Raw genomic sequence first — 19,363 nt, 5'->3', positions numbered from 1 at the left:
CTCGGCATATATATATATATAAATACACAAATCTATCACAAATTTATCACATATTTCAATAGAAAGCTCCACAATATTATATTTGTGCATATACATTAGTATAGTCAGTACTGAAGCCAAATCTGGAGCTTATCTAACAAAATAATGTAAGATAATGGTGCAAAAACGAGTACACCCAAATTTATATGTTATAGAAAAATATTAAATTCTAATAAAAAATAGAAAAAAATCAAGAGAAGCAAAAAATGTGAAAGTTTTGTTTTGCAAAAAATGTACAATAATTGTATTTGTTTTGGAATATTTTGCTTGAATTTAATTGTATAAACTTTGGATTTTTAAATATGTTTGGTGACTAAAATGCTATTGTAATAAATATATCTGTTTAATAAATCTGTTTTGTTTAAATGCACTAAAATTCATTGCTTATATTCACTGAGAAATGGACACAAATATTAATTTTCAAAATGGGGTGTACTCAATTATGCTAAGCACTGTTAAGACCCGGACCACCGTGAACTCATATGTTTTAACCGATATATTCATCCTTCTGGACATGTTTAAATCACCTCAATCTGGCCTCTCTGAATTTATCATCAAAACATTTACTTTTCATTTTCTCACTTAGATTGTTTTGTCTTGTTTCTGGTCCAAATATCTACACATTCTTAAATTAGGAAGCATTTTCTAGAAAACCAAAAAAAAAAAACAGTCTTGTTTTAACAAATTATGTAAACATTTAGTTTTTCCTTCAAACAAGCAAAATAATCAATGGGGTAAGCACAATAATCTAATGCTTAAATGTTTTTATTTTATTTTATGAATTCTTAATTATTTAATTATTAAATTAAATAATTGATTGGCGACGCAGTGGCACAGTGGATAGCACGTTCGCCTCACAAAAAGAAGGTTGTTGGGTCGCTGGTTCGATTTTCGGCTTAGTTGGCGTTTCTGTGTGGAGTTTGCATGTTCTCCCTGCGTTCGCGTGGGTTTCCTTTGAGTGCTCCGGTTTCCCCCACAGTCCAAGGACATGCGGTACAGGTGAATTGGGTAGGCTAAATTGTCCTTAGTGTATCAGTGTGTGTGTGTGTGTATGTGTGGATGTTTCCCAGAGATGGGTTGCGGCTGGTAGGGCATCCGCTGCATAAAAACTAGCTGGATAAGTTGGCGGTTCATTCCACTGTGGCGACCCCAGATTAATAAAGGGACTAAGCCAAAAAGAAAATCAATGAATGAATAAATAATTGATTATTTATTTTAACACATTAACTGTTGATATAAAAAAAAAATATCACTGATATCAAAAATGTAATTGTTAATACTACTACTACTACTACTATCAATAATAATAAATCATCACAATTGCATAAAATCTCATGATGATTGATAAAATGTAAATGTAATGATTATAGCTAAATATATAAAAATATCCATGTAATGTAGTAATATTCACCAAATCTTTGGATTCAATTGCTTAAAAAGATTATGGCAAGTCGTTTTGACTTCATTCTCAGTTCTCAAAATGTGAATGCTCTCTTAATATAACACATTTAGATTGTTGATATGATATCAAAAACTTTATTGTTGATAACAAAAACTGAATTTTTATATCAAAATTGTTGACATCAACAAATTGATTGTTCTTATGAAAAATGTAAATGTTGATATACAGGATTGAATTATTTATATTCATTCCTTCATTCATTTTCTTATCGGCTTAGTCCCTTTATTTATCCAGGGTCACCACAGCGGAATGAACCACCAACTTATCCAGCACGCTTTTATGCAGCGGATGCCCTTCCAGCCGCAACCCATCTCTGGGAAACATCCACACACACTCGTTCACATTTACACACTATGGACAATTTTAGCTTACCCAATTCACATGTACCACATGTCTTTGGACTGTGGGGGAAACCGAAGCAACCGGAGGAAACCCATGCGAACGCAGGAAAAACATGCAAACTCCACACAGAAACGCCAACTGACCCATCCGAGGCTCGGACCAGCGACCTTCTTGCTGTGAGGTGACAGCACTCCCTACTGCGCCGCCTGAATTATTTTTATTAAGAATTCAAATCCTAAGGATGAATTAATGTCCAAACGGCTTGCCATACACGCAGCACTATCATTCATATATTTTCGCATCTGTAAAAGTGGAAAGAATCACTATGTGCGCCATCCAATGTCTGACCTGTACACAGAGAAACACCTTCATGTTTTAACCAATCAGCTCTCTGCTTATTGAGTAGTAAAGAATCTTTATATATCAAGAACAGCCACTCCTCATTTGCCTCCTAGGTGATCATGCAAATTTTTAAGGAGATTTCACAAAGTCGTTGTATGTAGTCTGTATATAATCAAAACGAATATTTACAAAGATTAAATGTGAGTAAAAATGTTTCAGTACTTACGTATAAATGATGTCTCATAAGTAATTTTGTCTGAGTTGTATTTTTAACGCCCTCTTGCGGTCGTTTTGCAGCGATGCGCATTAAGAGTGGGAGCGCTAGTTTCTAAATAAAGCTTCTACGGCGAGAAAGCAGTTCATTTACAGACGTCTGGTTTGTGTGTGCGTTTGAGCACTAATTGTGTGTTGTCCTAATCATTTCTCTTGCATTGTAATTATTGCAGCATATTATAAACTAAACAAAAATGAGTGACGCCGAGAAGGAATTCGTGGAGCGGGTATGTACGGTTTATTTGACTGTTTTTTTTCTTTGCACGCGTCCTTCCATGTTTCTTCTAGAAATGGCCTCCATATTGTATGTTAGCCAGCAGAAGTGAGCTAGTCAGGCTTCATTCATTTTTAATATCTGATTATTAATGTATAATTACAATGACGAAGTTGATGCATTTGCTTTTTAAAATTTGCATTAAAGTATGTATCAGCATGCAGTGTTAATTTTATTTCGAAATTCAAGTCTTCAGTTAGCTAACTTCAGTGCTAGCATAAAGACAACGTGCTTTCACAGCTTTTATCTTTTTCAATTTGCTTTTACTACGTTAGTCCGCCAATGTTTTACTGTTCTTACCAAATGTTGTTTTCTCTTTGCATGTTTAATTAAACCAGTATAACTTGTATGAGTAATATTTGTTGCTAATACATGCTAAGGTCATCCTGAGCCTTTAAGCTGGTCATATTATTAGTTTTTATGTCACATAACTTGTATTTAACAGCACACTCGATGTGTACGTGCAGATTAAGTTCATGCTTTTACATAATTTAAGGCAGAACACAGCAAGCAAAAATTATTTTTGTGATTTTGGACGTTTCATTTAAGTGTTTGTTTTGTGTTCTGCAAAGAAAGCATCCAAAATAAACCTTTTATATTTATTTTGTCACACTTTATCAATTTGTGTCTTAAGATTTCAATTTAATGCATATTTTAAAGCCCCTTTTTTTCAAAATAATTTTTTATTCTCTCATTTTTAATCTCTCATAAATCTCCAATTCATCAGCACTTACCCCAAACTTCAGTATTTGATTTATAACATAACATTATACAGTGCAGCTGGAAAGTATTTATAGTATTCACATTTTATGTTACAGCCTTATTTTAAAATTGATTAAATTAATTAATTTCCTAAATATTCTACACACAATACCCCATAATGACAATGTGAGAAAAGATTTTTTGACATTGTTGCAAATTTATTAAAAATAAAAAAACCTGAAAAATCACATGTACATAAGTATTCACAGCCTTTGCTCAATACTTTGTTGATGCACCTTTGGCAGCAATTACAGCCACAAGAGTTTTCGAATATGATGCCACAAACTTGGCACACCTGTCTTTGGGAATTTTTGCCCATTCCTCTTTGCCGTACCTCTCAAGCTCTGTCAGGCTGGTTGGGAAGCGACGGTGCACAGCCATTTTCACATCCCTCCAAAGATGTTCAATAGGATTTAGGTCTGCGCTCTAGCTGGGCCACTTAAGGACATTCACCGAGTTGTTGTGAAGCCACTCCATTGATATTTTGGCGGTGTGCTTAGAGTCGTTGTCCTGCTGGAAGATGAACTGTCACCCCAGTCTGAAGTCAAGAGCACTCTGAAGCAGGTTTTCATTCAGGATGTCTCCGTACACTACTGCATTCATTTTTCCCTTCTTTCCTGACTAGTTGTCCAGTTCTTGCTGCTGAAAAACATTTCTGGTTTCTCCAAACGTATCGCCTGGCATTCACTACAAAGAATTTTAGTCTCATCAGACCAGAGTATTTTGTTTCTTATGGTCTGAGAGTCCTTCAGATGCCTTTTAGCAAATTCCAGGTGGGAAGTGGCTTCTGTCTGGTCACCCTACCAAACAGGCCTGATTGGTGGATTGCTGCACTGATAGTTGTCTTTCTGTAAGGTTCTCCTCTCTCCACAGAGGAACCCTGGAGCTCAGACAGAGTGACCACCGGGTTATTGATCACCTCCCTGACTAAGGCCCTTCTTACCTGATCACTCAGCTTTGATGGCCGGCCAGCTCTAGGAAGAGTCCTGGTGGTTCCAAACATCTTTCTTTTACGGATGATCAATGCCACTGTGCTCATTGGAACTTTTAAAGCAGCAGAAATCTTTCTGTAACCTTCTCCAGCCTGTGCCTCAAGACAGTCCTGTCTCTGAGGTCTACAGACAATTCCTTTGTCTTCATGCTTAGTTTGTGCTTTGACATGCACTGTCAACCCTGGGACCTTATATAAACAAGTGTATGCCTTTTCAAATTATGTCCAATCAACTGAATTTACCACAGGTGAACTCAAATTAAGCTGCTGAAATATCTCAAGAATGTTCAGTGGAAACAGAATGTACCTGAGCTCAATTTAGAGCTTCACGGCAAAGGCTGTGAATACTTATGTACATGTGATTTTTCAGGTTTTTTATTTTTAATAAATTTGTTGCAATTTAAAAAAATCTTTTTTCCCCATTGTCATTATAGGGTATTGTGTGTAGAATTTTGAGGAAATAAATGAATTAGTGCATTTTTAAATAAAAGTGGAAAAAGTGTAGTGCTATAAATACTTTTTGGATGCACTGTATATTATTTATACAGAAGGATTTTTTCCCTTGTATTTTTTTTACATTTTCTTATTTTGAACTTGATTTCATATAATGTACAGATCCAATAACATATCAATTTAAGCATAACATTTTGAAAAAATTGTAATCTAAATAAATGTTTGCTCTCACAGTTGTTTTTTTATTTTATTCACCGCTGTGTCTTGCCTTAAACTACTTTAAACGTGTGAATGAAATGCAAATGTATGAGTTTGTAATTGCGAGCAACTGCTTATGTGTGTGTGCATGCGTAAGGCTCAGGATGCATCTGAAAGTATTGTTTATCATGATGGAAGTTTAAAGCTTACTCTACATTTTCTCTGTCGGTTCATCTATACTGTTTTCCACACTAATAAAACATAGGATTCTTGGTTGTGATGTCCAGTGTTTACACATTCTTCATCCTTTTCTTTTTTGTTAAGGTTAAGGTTGGAAGAAGAGAAATCTGGATGAAGTCAAATGTCAAGTTGTTAATGCGAATAATTTGAAGCTGAATTTTCAGTGCATGCTAATATTGCGGAGCAAAAGAAGTTCCCATATAGCATTTTTGGGCAGTGAGAGAAATGGGGGAAGAGGATTGAAGTCAGAAATGAAATTGAGACTGAAGAAAGAAGAAAAGATGTGTTATGAAGTTAAGATCAGAAGTTATCTGGGATAAGATCGCAGCGCTAAGTAACTCTTAGTATGTTTGTCCCATGCGTGCATGCATCAATCTTCTTTTGTCCATTTTGTATTGCAATAGTCACTATTCTGCAGTAGCATGAGAGATTTACAGCTAGATATTTTTCACACATAATCTGATTATGCATTAATTGCAAACCACTACAAATTCTTATCTTGTAAAATTGTTTAAGCATTAGTTTATGTACAGTACTTGCAGTGAAAAGGCCACCATCACTGCGTATTATCATAGTCTTGATTGACTTATTTATATACATTTTTATAATTATATACACACAATTTTTGTCCCTGTGAGCCTATTCTGTTGCCCTAACCTGACTGGGATGTGGTTGGTTTAGGAGTCTCGTTCAGCCTCTAGGAGCGCAAGTCCTAGAGGATCTGCCAAGTCCGGCAGTCGCTCAGCCGAACGCTCGCCTGCTCATTCCAAAGAGAGGTCCCATCATTCCCGCTCAAAATCCCGCTCGCGCTCCCGTTCCAAGACCAGGTAAGGAATTTTGCTATTTTTTTTACTTTCATTGTTTTTTGTTTATGGCTCGAATTTCTTGTGTACACTACCTGACAGACAGAAGTCTTGTCGTCCATCTCAATTGTAATAGCAACAAATAATAACTTGACTTCTAGTTGATCATTTGGAAAAGTGGCAGAAGCTAGATTTTTCTGCGTTATGATCTGTTGAACTGCATCCCAATCATCACAAATACTCCAGAAGACCTATTGGAACCCGCATGGACCCAAGAGTCTCACAAAGTTCAGTCAAGTTTGGTAAAGGAAAAATCATGGTTTGGGGTTACATTCAGTTTGGGGCTTGCGAGAGATCTGCAGAGTGGAGGTCAAGACATTTGTCTTGCCCATTACTTTACAAACCACAGGAGGGCAAATTCTTCAGCAGGATAGCACTCCTTATACTTCAGCCACCACACCAAAGTTCCTGAAAGCAAAGAACGTCAAGGTGCTCCAGGATTGGCCAGCCCAGTCACCAGAGATGAACATTATTAAGCATGTCTGGGGTGAAATGGAGGAGGCATTGAAAATGAATTCAAAGAATCTTGATTAACTCTGGGAGTCTTTGCAGGAATGCATTTTTGCCATTCCAAATGACTTATTAATAAAGTTATTTGAGTCATTTCAAAGATGCACTATGCACCCATTGCACCATGACTTTATATTCTATGCTGTACATTATTTCTGTTAAAAGTCAGCAGAGTCTGACTTTTCTGTCCTAATTAAATAATTAAAAATCAAGGCATGATCATATTTTATTTTGGTAAAATAAGCGTATTCTAGAGGCATTTACCTTTCATAAATATGCTACTCCTGATACCAAATGATCAACTAGAAGTCGATTTATTTTTTTGTTGTTCCTAAAACTTGGATAGGTGACAAGACTTTTGTAAGGTAGTGTAGAAAAACAGCTGCTTGTGTTCTTAGCCAAAAAAGAAATGTAACTCATTGTACATTTTTTAAAAGCACTATATACTGCACATAAAAAATATCTAAAAATAACATTATTCTTATTGACAAACTATTGATATAGTTACTGTAGGTCTTTGTTTTCCTTTTCACATTTTAAAGTCTTTAATAGTGTAATGACTTTTGCCTGTTAAATAACACTCAATGTGTCTTCAGATGTTATATTTAAACTGCGAAAAAAAACACATTTAATGTTAACGTAAATGTTTTTTTTTCCTCATATGAATATCTGAACATCTGTTAAGGTTCATTTATCAGAAGAGTATTGCACAAGTTGAATCAAGAAAGGAGGGATAGCTAAAAAAGCGCACCTTGACCTAATTTAATCGTGTCCTCCAAGGCTTAGTCCATTACATGTTTGCTTATCCAGGATGAAAATGAGCAGCTATGTCAAGCCTGATGTAGATAGCCAGGGTAAGTGCACATTTGCAGCAACAAATGATATGACCTACTTCCAGGAACTTTCCACTTCTCTGTTTATCCATCTGATTTTACTGTCCGTTTCTTTTGGCCGCCTCCTGTCATTTAAAAGAATATCTCAATCGTGAACATGTCAAGTATAAAAGCTTCGTCCGTTTCGTGGTGTGCACGATGCGCTGCTAGGCGAAAGTATAAGTCAGCCTTAAGATGTTTGTTTGTTTTTTTCTGTAGTTCAATGGTCCATCTAACCTGTTTTTAGTACTTTTCAATTTAAATACATTTATTTTACCTCAAATTTTGTGATTTTTGCATTTTGTCTTTGTCTATGCATGTATTTGATATTGGGATATAGGCCTTAAATTTAAAGGTTCAGGACACCCCGGAGAACTTTTTTTTATATTAACAGATGTGTGTGTGTTGAGCATCAGTTAAGACAATGTTAGCACCTGTCAGCTTTAATTGTGGGGAAAACTGGATAATTTTGAGCTTTTGTCAGCTAGTTTCAGCTTCCGGGTTTAAAATGATTTTTGGAGCGGGATTAAAATCGGCGTCGTAGCGCAGTACTGCAAGTGCAATGATGACGCATCGGTTTCTCATTATTATTCATAGCGGAGTTTTCTTATCCTATGAGAAGAGCCGGCTGCTTAATTATTCATGAAACCTGCCAGTGTCAAGCCCGAGCTGAGAGACACGGAAACCACGGCACAGTATTTAGCCGTTCATGAAGGCTCATATGCGTTTGTTTCCATCATCCACGGGGTTTGTTGCATGTTTTCCCCCACGATCTTGTCAGGGCCGATCATACAGCAAAGCTGTGTGTGCTGCAAGCATTTTTGTCGAGAGAGCAGCATGAGAATTAGAGAATGGCGGACGCTGTCTTTAATCAGGAGTTCGTTCACATTCAGACACATCGCCGTGCTGCTGTGTTTGCCTAAATCCTCCAGATTACAAGCAGGGTTAATGGTTAAAATCGACGGGTCAGGAGACCTGCTGCACTGAGTCTGCTGGATACGGGGATTGAGGGAGAAGTCTTTGGTAAACATGAACACATTTATCTTTATAATGATATAAATTGTGGTTATGTGTATATGAAATAACGAATAACAAATGTATCAGGGCATTAAATTACTGTTCATTTCTTTGCATTTTAACTTTGTGAACTATAAACTTATGCGTCTCCTCACGGTTTGTCTCATTTTGTGAGCTAACTGACAACAGCAGTTATTCGCTCCCCTTCTCCCCTGCTGGCCACGCCCACTCCTGCCCGATGCTCTCGGAGCTCTACGCCCATTAATCATGCATCTTTTGAAAAAATTCTGAAGTAGACTTTAACCGAAAGAAGGGGGTGTCATGGCCCTTTAATACCTAATGGTCTTAAAAAGTCTTAAATATGAAATTGATATCTGTAGAAACCTTGATTTAGGTAGCGTTCAGAAAAAACAAAACACCAGCGAAGAAACTCCACACACAGGAACATAGCAACAGAATTATTGCAGAGCAACAGAAATATAAATGGACAGCAACGCACAAGGCAGACGCTGTGAGTCACGCTGATCATTCGGCGCAGAAGTATAATCTAGGCTTTAGCCTAGTTGTTAGCCTGCTCTGGAGCAGGCTAGCTGCAAAGAATAAATCTCCATGATAACTTATTTTGAGTCAAGGCTAAATTCAGCCAGGATAGCCTGGAAATCCCAGCTTAATCCCTTATACTTTTGTGCAATAACCCTCTGACATGCAAAATTAATTTATAAAAAGTTTATGCTTCAGACTAGAATCAGTATCTGTAACTGAAATCTGTAAGACTTTTTTCAGGTCATTTTAAATGTTCTGAGCACATTTGTAGATAATTGTTATTGTTTTAAACTTTATTTTGATCAATTTCACAGAAAACAAGGCTGACTACTTTTTATTAATTTTTTTTATTTAACTATTTTTGCTTCAAGCAAATGTGTTTTTTTTTGTGTGAGATGGTAACAAGACGAAAATACTGAGGAAGAATATCATTCTTGTTTAATGTATTGTTAGCAGGTTCAGTCAAGGTCATTTCTGTATTCTAATATTTGGGAGAGGAGTTATTGGTAACCCTTGAAAGCAGTGGTTCTCAATCTCTGTCCTGAAGGTCCGGTGCCCTGCAAATTGTATCTCCAACCCCAATCAGGCCCCGTTTACACTAATGCGTTTTAGGCCCTGTTTACACTAATGCGTTTTTATTGGAAAGTTTTGCTACGGTTATGCCATCCGTCAACACTACGCCAGAGTTTTCAAGTGGCGAAAACGCAGCGTTTTGGAAATGCTGAAGAGGCGGTTTTCATTCTACAATGCTGCTGCTCCATCTCAGTGTGGATGGGGGGAAAACGGAGACATCTGAAAACGGAGGTGGGGCTGCAAACATTCGCCTCTCTGATTTGGGGCTTTTCCTCAATATTAAGTAGCTTACACACAGTTAAAGTTTGCATCCTCTCCTTGTAAGTTCAAGTTCAAAATGGTAAACTCCCGAGAACATGTCGGGTAAATTTTCAAAGGGTACAGTGTACTTTATAACCTTCTTCACATCATCCTGGCTACATTGTTTCACTTTCTGAACAATAAAATAAAAACATAAAGGAACTGCTATTTTCATTTTGATATTAACAACTTAACAGACAGGAGAAATGTTGAGGCGTTGTGCTGCAAATTAGCGTCATCTTCACTGTATGCATATTTATAACAAAGCGGAGCCTATAACATCACTGCCTCCTTTCATTGAAAATACGAAATATACCCTCTCTTTTGCTGAATATCAGTTTTAATAATCAATGGCCAATAAAAAAGTATAATACAATAAGTTTATACATTATAGGAAATAAGGGCAAGCAATTACTCAATATACAGACTGTACGTGGTTAGATTAATTATTAATATTGTATAAACTTATTTTAAGTCATAATTTTATAATGGATATTATTGATTATTAAAACTGATATTCAGTGAAAGAGGCTATATTTCGTATTTTCAATGAAAATGAAAAGGCAGTAATGTTATAGGCTCCGTTTTGTTATAAATATCCATGAAGATGAAGCTCATATTATGCAGCTACATGATGCCTTAACATTTTTGATGTCTGTTAAGTTGCTAATATCAAAATAAAAATAGGCCGTTCCTCACATCATGTTTTCATTTTGTTAAGACAGTGAAACGGCATAGTCGGGGTGATGTGAATGACTTTAGAAAGTACACTCGGAGTTTGTTTTCTATATCAAACTTGTGAAGTCTGAACTTGCACTGAGAGGATGTAGGACTGAACTGTGTGTAGTCTACTTAATATTGAGGGAAAAGTTCCAATCTGATGCGAATGTCAGCAGCCCCGCCTCCGTTTTCAGATGTCTCCATTTTCCCCCATCCACACAGAGACGGAGCAGCAGCGTTTTAGAATGAAAACGACCTCTCCATCGTTTCCAAAGCGCTCCGTTTTCAGGGCTCGAAAACTCCTGCGTAGTGTGGACGAATGACATAACCGTAGCAAAACTTAAGCTTTTTTAAACTAAAACGCATTAGTGTAAACGGGGCCTCAGACATACCTGGGCTAGGTAATCAAGCTTTCAGGTGTGTTGAGGCAAGTTAGATCTAAAATCTGCTGGACACTGAACCTCCAGGACTGAGTTTGAGAACCCCTGCTTTAAAGTAATGGTCTATTAGTTAATGTATTCACTAACATGATCAAACAATTTCTTATGGTATTTTTTCATCTTTGCTAATGTTTATGAACATTATTTTAGTTAAACAATGTTAATGTTTTTTTTTATTTGTACCCCAATTTATTTTTTTTGGTATAATTATGTAAAAGGTTATGCAGAAGTGGTTTTCAGGTTTTGAAATAATTCAAAGACTCGTTCTGTGTATACGTTTATTTAATTTACCTAAAAAGTTTACCCTCTTAATACTTGCACATATCTATATTTAACATCTATTAACACTTAACTGTAAGAATTCATTAATGTTTAAATTAACTGAATATAAAAAGTTTAAACAAACTTATTAGTTTTTACAACTTATTTGAATTTGTGAACATCATTATTAAAATAATTCATAAAAGCATTTATTATTTTTTGCAGCGTTAATGGATATATTTGCCAAAGTATTTTGAGATGGGGATGCAGTTGTTGCAATTAATTTTATTTAAGTCCAAAATGAAATGCTATTTGAAACTGTTGAAATGGCCTCGTGGCTCAGCTGCAAGTGGAATTCACAGTACGTGGAGTCGGCAGAGTGGAAGCTGCACCTGCTGCTTTAGGGTTAAAAGTAGAAACCAAGTTTGGGCCAAATATAAAAAAATGTCCCCCCACCCAGGAACACGATTTTAAGCACTCTGCAGTTGATCATTTGACGTGTGTTACTAGCAACTTGATATATAATGAAATTAAAGCCGGAGGTTCTTGTCTGTCTAAGGAGTTTAAGACGGGACTTATCAGTTGGTAACTTGATAGTTTGCATGCCCGTTGCTCTTTTTCATTTTACTCCATCTTTACACAGGTCTCGTTCCCATCGAAGTTCTCGAAGACATTACAGTCGATCGCGTTCACGATCTTATTCTCGCCGAAGACGTTCGCGCAGCCGCTCATACAGCAGTGAATATCACCGCCGCCGCAGCAGTCACAGTCACTCTCCCATGTCCAACCGCAGACGACATATTGGTGACCGGGTAAAAACCATACCATTGTTTTTGGATGCCCGTTTTTTGGTACTGGTATGTTGTAATAGGTTATGTTTTCTTTCTATTTCTTTAGGCAAATCCAGACCCAAACTGCTGCCTGGGAGTGTTCGGATTGAGCCTGTACACCACAGAGAGAGACCTGAGGGAGGTCTTCTCTAAATATGGCCCTCTGAGTGATGTGTGCATTGTGTACGACCAGCAGTCTCGGCGCTCCAGGGGTTTTGCTTTTGTCTACTTTGAGAACAGAGAAGATTCAAAAGAGGTGCATTTTCCACTTGAAAAAATGACAAAACGATGACATGATTGCATAATGACAATTTGGCTACAGAATCTGTTTGTTTAAAAGGGTTTTTCTTTTGAAAATGAAATTTTGCAGATAATCTAGGATGCTTCCTAGAGTCCCATTTGATATAGTTTGTTTTGGCAGGTGTAAATGCAGCAATTGCGCTCTAGAGCCCACTAAAACGAGAGCAAACAAGCGTACTGAGATCTGGTGGTCTCCACGCTTTCAAACAAACACTGGAGTAGTTTGTTTGTAGCGATACCATGATATTAGCTTAAATAGATGCAACTTTAAAGTACTGTGCAGTTTTGGACTAAACTAGCCTCCGTAGGTAGCTGCGATCTATTATGGAGTGAGGCCAAGTATTTGTTTACAGTGCATTAGCAACAGCTGAATTGTAGCTTGCAGGTACATTTTTTTTTTAAGTGACTGCTGATACGCCTTTAGCAATTTGCTCTCTATTAATACATTTTGAAGCTGCACCTGCACTTAATTTTTGAAATTTTATGGTTTGTATGAAGTTAATAAAATTATATTAGGGAAGCCCTAAATTTTTTTTCTGCTGAAAATTATCAACAAAAAATTAGCCAAAAAAAGGGTTATTAGGCTGTGCTGTGCGTGAGCTGGTTTTACTTTCCCCTTCAGCTGTAGACACTGCATACCGGAAGCAGGAAGCACTGCTCTGTATAACAAATCTATATAACTTTGGCTTGTGTTTTTTGAAATGGGTATAATCAACGTTGGTGTTTCTTAACCATGTTTCTTGAACCATTTCCTATGTCTCCTTAACCAAACTTAGAAGTGTAGAATTGTCCATACTCTATCTACTAATATTGCCCACAAAACTTTGCACATTGGATGTAAATTCGATTAGAAGTAAAAATTTGGGGAAACGTGTGTTTGTGTGTGAACAAACTACAAAAATGGTGGACATGGACACATGAAATCAACTGTCAAGTAGAGCCACTTTGGTAAAGTTGTTTAAATGACTGTCAATATCTAGCCCACTGGAAAATATTTAAATCACAATTTCTGTGTTATATTTAATCTGCAACAAAATGAACCTCTAAAGAGACATATTTGAAAATAAACTTCAGAATGTATAATAATCCAAAGACCTGAGGAGATTCATCTGCGTGAATAACTCGTGGCAGCAGATTAATCTGCTATTTAGAATCTCCAATAAGATAGGAAGTTTAATATTAAAGGAATGTGGATGATATGTGGAGTTGATTGACAGGGGATGTAGCCAAGCAAGTAGTATGTCCCAAAGTTTGCATACTTTGTTATTAAAGTATGTACTTTTTCTTCACATAAAAAGTACATACTTTTAGAACATAGCCATTATGGTGTTGCATCCCAAATTGCAAACTTGTACTATGACAGAAGACATACAGAACATGCAGTATTGGTGGTCCTCTAGAAACGTGGCAAAGAAACACTGATCCTAGTTGAGTTAAATTGAAAAAGGCTTACAAAATAATTATTTATTATTTTAATATTATTATTTCATTTTGTGGCCAAGTGCATTTTGTGAAAGCACTCTGGATTACTAGCTAAGGCAGTTGATTGGAAGAATGTGTTAATTTTTTCCACGGACTCTTTGATTCATTGATTTAGCCAACAACCATAGTTTCAACTAAAATTCTTAAAGCTTCTACTGAAGATTCACCTGCATCTTTAATGGCAAGTAAATTAACAAGTTACATTTCACAGTGAGCTATACGTGTAATAAAATAGCAGCTGTCATGTGAATGGATTTACCTAAATTGAAAGACTGCTTTGTTTATAAACTATATTCTGCTCTTCTATTCTAACTTCTAAAATACTTCAGAAAGTGAAACAGGAGTTTTGTACGTGTCTGTATTGATCATACTTTGACAAGCTTTTTTGTGAGCAGTGAGGTTGCATTATGTATTTTATCGAAGTACAGTACAGAACATATTGTTGCTGCAGCTATTTTATGACCTGCCATAAAGCCATACCTGGAGTTAATGTTCTTTTGGATGCTATTGTGTGCTCAGTCAGTGTGGCTTATTCTGGCTTGTTTTGGTTCTAGGCTAAAGAGCGTGCAAATGGTATGGAGCTTGATGGCCGAAGAATCAGAGTAGACTACTCCATTACCAAGAGGCCACACACACCTACTCCTGGAATATATATGGGCAGACCAACATAGTGAGTGTGATTTTGATTTGTTCTGTCTCTTCCCAAATGACTCCTCTGATGAACACTCATCACTGGGTGTAGTGTCTGGTTTTGTATCGTAAGTGCTTCAGTGATCAATGTTAAGTACAAATAATATAAGTATATATTTTTGTCTCTCGTGCAGTGGCGGTGGGCCAAGTGTAAGCCGTCGGCGGGATAGCTACGATCGAGGGTATGAACGTGGATATGATCGCTATGAAGAAAGAGACTACTACAACAACAGGTCATACAGCTGACCCTTACTGTTAAGCAGTCTGTATGATGCGTTTGTATTGACATCCCATCATACTGAAGGGCTCAACACTGAGGATTGTCACGTTACACTACAAAACTTTTATTGTATTAAACATACTGTAAAATGTGGGTTCATTACCATTTGTTTAGCTTATTCAAACACTACAATTGGCTCCATAAATGTATTTCCATTTAAACAGATATAAATCTGATCTTCAATCGTGTGCTATAAGCCAGTTTATCTAGGTTTTGTTGACAAAAATGTCATATACATAGCCTTTTATTTAATTATTATAATTTTTATTACAGAAATGTAAGCTGCAGGGCTTATTCTGCATACAAATCATTTTATATGTAGGCTGCAGGTGTCTGTACTTTACTGCTTTGATTATTGCCCATTTATCTGGTCAGAAAACATGAATGAAGTGAACAGGTGTAAACGGCTTCTTTTTCCACATTTAAAAATGCATTTCCTTTCAGTGTTTCCACCTTGTGGACAAACTAAGCAATGCAATAAGAATTTAAGATTATTGTACGAATGCAAAGTTTGACAAGAAAATCAGGCTGTTTTACGTACAACAGGTGTGTTTTGTTCCAATAACTTTCTTTGTGCACTGCACTTGGTAGATTAAAGTAGGCTCATACATTGAGTTCAAGTCGGGCTTGGCAATTATTCAAAAAGTAATTGAAATCGACAATCAGAACCTATAACTGATCTAATTTTTTCAAGGCAATTTTTTTTTATTACTCTCTCTACTATGTGTTGAGTCACATGACCTTGCTCTGTTACTGTGCGTTCACATTGATAGCAGCGAGAGCCCCAAAGGTTCCTCTGGACGCCCTGGCGACAACGCTGTCTACCTTCAGCTCCTGCGGTGAGAGCATCAAAATTCGCTACATTGATCTCGTATTTAAAGGAGCTGTTGCAGCATATCCTATTAGTTACATTCGTGCATAAAACGTGCTTTTTAGCGTGAAGATGCTGCACAATTATCAAATTCATTTAATTATAGAAGATAAAGTTGCATGTGGTGTGGCTTTGCTCCACTAAATTATCCAATGTTTCCATGTGTCTGAAATATCTTGAAGCAGCAATACTGTTTTGTATATTTGGAAATCCGGTTACCGCAAAAATCAAATGATTGGGAACAAATGTGGTCGGAACCCAAGTTCACAGTGGCTGTGTTCTCTGGACTCCTCTCAAACGGTAGACTTCTACATACCGATTGCTTGCCGCCGAACCGTTTAATAGCTCATTACCATAAAGTTGGCTTGATTTCAACTCACCTCAACGCCCCCACCGGCGAAGAGGTGCCGCGCTGCTCCTTTCTGCCGGCTCCCATTGAAAATAAATGACTTCCAGCTACTTTGACACTCTCGCTGCTTTTGGTGTAAATGTACAGTTAAGGCTAGAAACACGAGGTACGGTCTAGCGCAGCCTTCACGTGTTCAATACTCCTGCACCTCTCAAACAACTTAACTACACCTCTCAAGTTTGCACTACACTGAAGATGATTGGAAGCTGCTCCAGAGATGGCATAATTTCCATTACAATAAAATGATTTGTTAATATTTGTTTACAGAAGATTCAATAAATATACTGTATAAAATCATTTGCGGGATATACAAGAGTTGTTTTATTTAGCAAAGATATTGCAAATCTACTTTTACTATTAAAAATGTAACATTAAAAATCAATAATTTACTTTCCAAAAGTGCAAGTTATTTATTCACTTTTATTACAAGAATAACATGACTGTTGGTTTTAGGCAATGTGTGTTTTAATTTCAGTTGTTCAACGTTGACGTTCAATAATCATTGATGGCAGATTTCTTCTTTCTATTTTCTTCAATTATTTTTAAATCAAGTAATGCACCCTCTATTCACAAGTTTCTCACTTGCAATATGTGAGCATATTTGCTGTACAAAACTTATCATATAAAGTAAAAGAATAGTTTATTAATCGTAATCAAGTTAAAATGTTCAACTAATAGAGATTTTGAATTTAGGCCAAATCGCCCAGCTCTAGGTTCAAGGCATGTCTGATGATGCCACTGATCAGATGTAAATGACTGTGGTGTTATCCGACCCTACAACATCAGTCCATCCTTATTGTTGAGCCCTGGTCCTGCAGACAGAGTTGCAGGAGTTCATATTACATCCAGCAAGATATTGCATATCATATGTGCTTTTTTTTAACTATTCAGCATGCTACAGTTTTGAATGTGACCTGCTTTACCATTAAAACTCTTCTCCACTTTGTTTACAGGAGAAGATCCCCGTCTCCTTACTACAGCCGAGGACCGTACAGGTCAAGATCACGCTCTCGCTCTTACTCTCCTCGTAAGTATTGCACAAAGAGCATCGTGAAAATCTTGAAAGCTAGTCCCTTGTGTTTTCTGCTTTGCCGTTCTGGAGTATTTAACTTCCAACATTGTGTTAATTATACAGTGAACTGTGACCAAAGCAAATGAAAGCCTTCTTATTTGTTTTTCCAGGTCATTATTGAAGTGAAGTTCAGCTCCTCTCTTGAAGATGACTACAATATTGTTGATGACGTAGATGTTTATTTCTGGTGGCATGAGTCTCGATGTACTTTTCCTTCGATTTTCTTGCCTAAAGGTTTCATGTGTCTTTGACTGATCTGGATGTTTCATTAGTGGGATGAATATTTTTGCACTGTTGTTGAGTTTTTGTTCATTTTTTTTTTCGTTCCCGATCTGATGCTAAACTTGCGTTTGTTTTATAATATGATGAAGTGTTCGGCTCACATCCCCGTATGCTTTTTCGCATTTTAAGCTTAGCAGTGGTCTTGCAATAAACTGCTTTATACCTCCCACCTGGTGCAAGTTTCTTCTCGAACCACTCAAAACATGAAATATGGATGATTCAGACCTAAAGGATTAAACCTAAAACCTTGAGAATGGCCACGAGCTGTTGTCTTTAAGTGAGGAGAGACTTCACTGCAGATTTACAGACAACGTTTATATAATGCATACACTCATCCTCTCGAGGCATTTGCCTTGAACTGCAGTGAAATTAATAGGTTTATTGAATAGGAATGGAAGAACAGCAGTGCCTAAAAGAGCCCTGTTCCAATTTAAGTCCCATTACCTCAGAGGATATATCGTTAATAATAGGATCATCTGGAATATTTCTCCAGTATGTGTAAAAAAATGTAGCTTCAAGTACTCTGGGATTTGGTATTAATTTGGACATGATGTGGGTGTTTGCATTGGCTGACCAATCTGGAATTTCTTTTTACTGTAAGGTTGCTGAAGGGATTGAAATTGTCCTTCTGAATTTCTTCAATCTCTATGCACACACTGTAACTAGTCTCAGTTTGGTTAAAGATTATGCTTCAAGTAAAGATTTGCTTCTTGGCTCTACTGCATTTAGACATCCATAATTTTGCAGGGTCTGATCTGAAACTATAAGTAATGTATGAGATTCAAGAGAAGTCCTCAGGATGCTTCAATACAGAGCGGTCCTGCACTGTTGAATAGGCATTATAAATACAGAAATCACCAGAATTCTACAGGGCCAGTTTAAGGGTGCTTTCTATTTACTAGTGCAGTCAGTTTAAATAAAATCAGAATTATTGAATCTATACAGTGCACAGCATAAATACACCCTTTTTGAAAATGTAATTTATCAGTGAATGAGAAACATTTGTTGCATTTTTACAACATTTTAATTTGTTGTAGTTTAATTTGTTTACTTTAATAAAAAACATTTATTAACAGAAGTGTGGTCACTTAACATCTTTAGGATATATAATAACAAATAATAATAATTTCTTACATTATTCCTTACATTCTGGACACTCAAAGTGCTTTACACATTTTTGGGGGGAATCTCCTCATCCACCACCAATTAGCAACATCCACCTGGATGATATGATGGCAGCCATATCGTGCCAGACCACACACCAGCTGATTGACGGAAAGGAGACCAAGTGATGAGGCCAATTATGATAATGGGATGAATAGGAGGCCATAATGAACAGAGGCCAGTAAGCAAATATGGCTCATCCGAAAGACAGCACTCACTGAGCAGTTTAGAGTCCCCTTCACCATACTGGGGCATTACGCCCTATTCACAAGGGGCGTCAGCTTCAACACTTCCCATTCACTTTGAATGAGTGACGTCAGTCATTGCCGAACTGCTTTGTGGATCTGGGATCGCTGCAGAAGTTGGGACTTTCTCAACTTTTCAAGCGCCGATGGAAGCACTAGCCAATCAGATCGCTGTATGCAAATACACCTGCTAAGACTAGCCCATTGCGGCGATTTCACTGGCTGAAGCTGATATGACAATCGGGTCAGCCCCAACCTCAACT

The 19,363-nt window shown here is 36.9% G+C and overlaps 3 protein-coding genes and 1 long non-coding RNA gene across 7 annotated transcripts in view; 3 read left to right on the top strand and 1 right to left on the bottom strand.

The window, feature by feature from the left end:
* LOC141376079 (uncharacterized) overlaps window positions 1-19,363 on the top strand; it is a 996,984-nt gene that overhangs the window by 775,328 nt on the left and 202,293 nt on the right. The gene's annotated exons all lie outside the window — the stretch shown is intronic.
* The window catches only part of LOC147842282 (uncharacterized), a 164,318-nt gene that overhangs the window by 72,342 nt on the left and 72,613 nt on the right, over window positions 1-19,363 (top strand). The window lies entirely within an intron of this gene.
* tra2b (transformer 2 beta homolog) lies at window positions 2,520-17,860 on the top strand. 4 transcript variants are annotated; one of them, XM_087266257.1, is made up of 9 exons: window positions 2,520-2,685; window positions 5,461-5,720; window positions 6,058-6,203; window positions 12,119-12,287; window positions 12,373-12,561; window positions 14,642-14,757; window positions 14,912-15,010; window positions 17,291-17,364; window positions 17,520-17,860. In XM_087266257.1, the coding sequence occupies exons 4-9, from the start codon at window positions 12,255-12,257 to the stop codon at window positions 17,528-17,530; spliced, it is 522 nt and encodes a 173-aa protein (XP_087122383.1). In that variant the 5' UTR covers window positions 2,520-2,685; window positions 5,461-5,720; window positions 6,058-6,203; window positions 12,119-12,254; the 3' UTR covers window positions 17,531-17,860.
* LOC147842283 (uncharacterized) lies at window positions 7,820-12,029 on the bottom strand. The gene is made up of 2 exons (XR_015499234.1): window positions 10,754-12,029; window positions 7,820-9,779 (listed from the first exon to the last, which is right to left on the bottom strand). It is a non-coding gene; the product is annotated as an uncharacterized LOC147842283 (long non-coding RNA).

This window comes from Danio rerio, chromosome 9 (assembly GCF_052040795.2).
Source record: "Danio rerio strain M-AB ecotype USA chromosome 9, GRCz13ab, whole genome shotgun sequence".
Classification (NCBI taxonomy): Eukaryota; Metazoa; Chordata; class Actinopteri; order Cypriniformes; family Danionidae; genus Danio; species Danio rerio.
The sequence above is the reverse complement of the archived record's forward strand: the minus strand, read 5'-3'. Positions and strand labels throughout refer to the sequence as shown.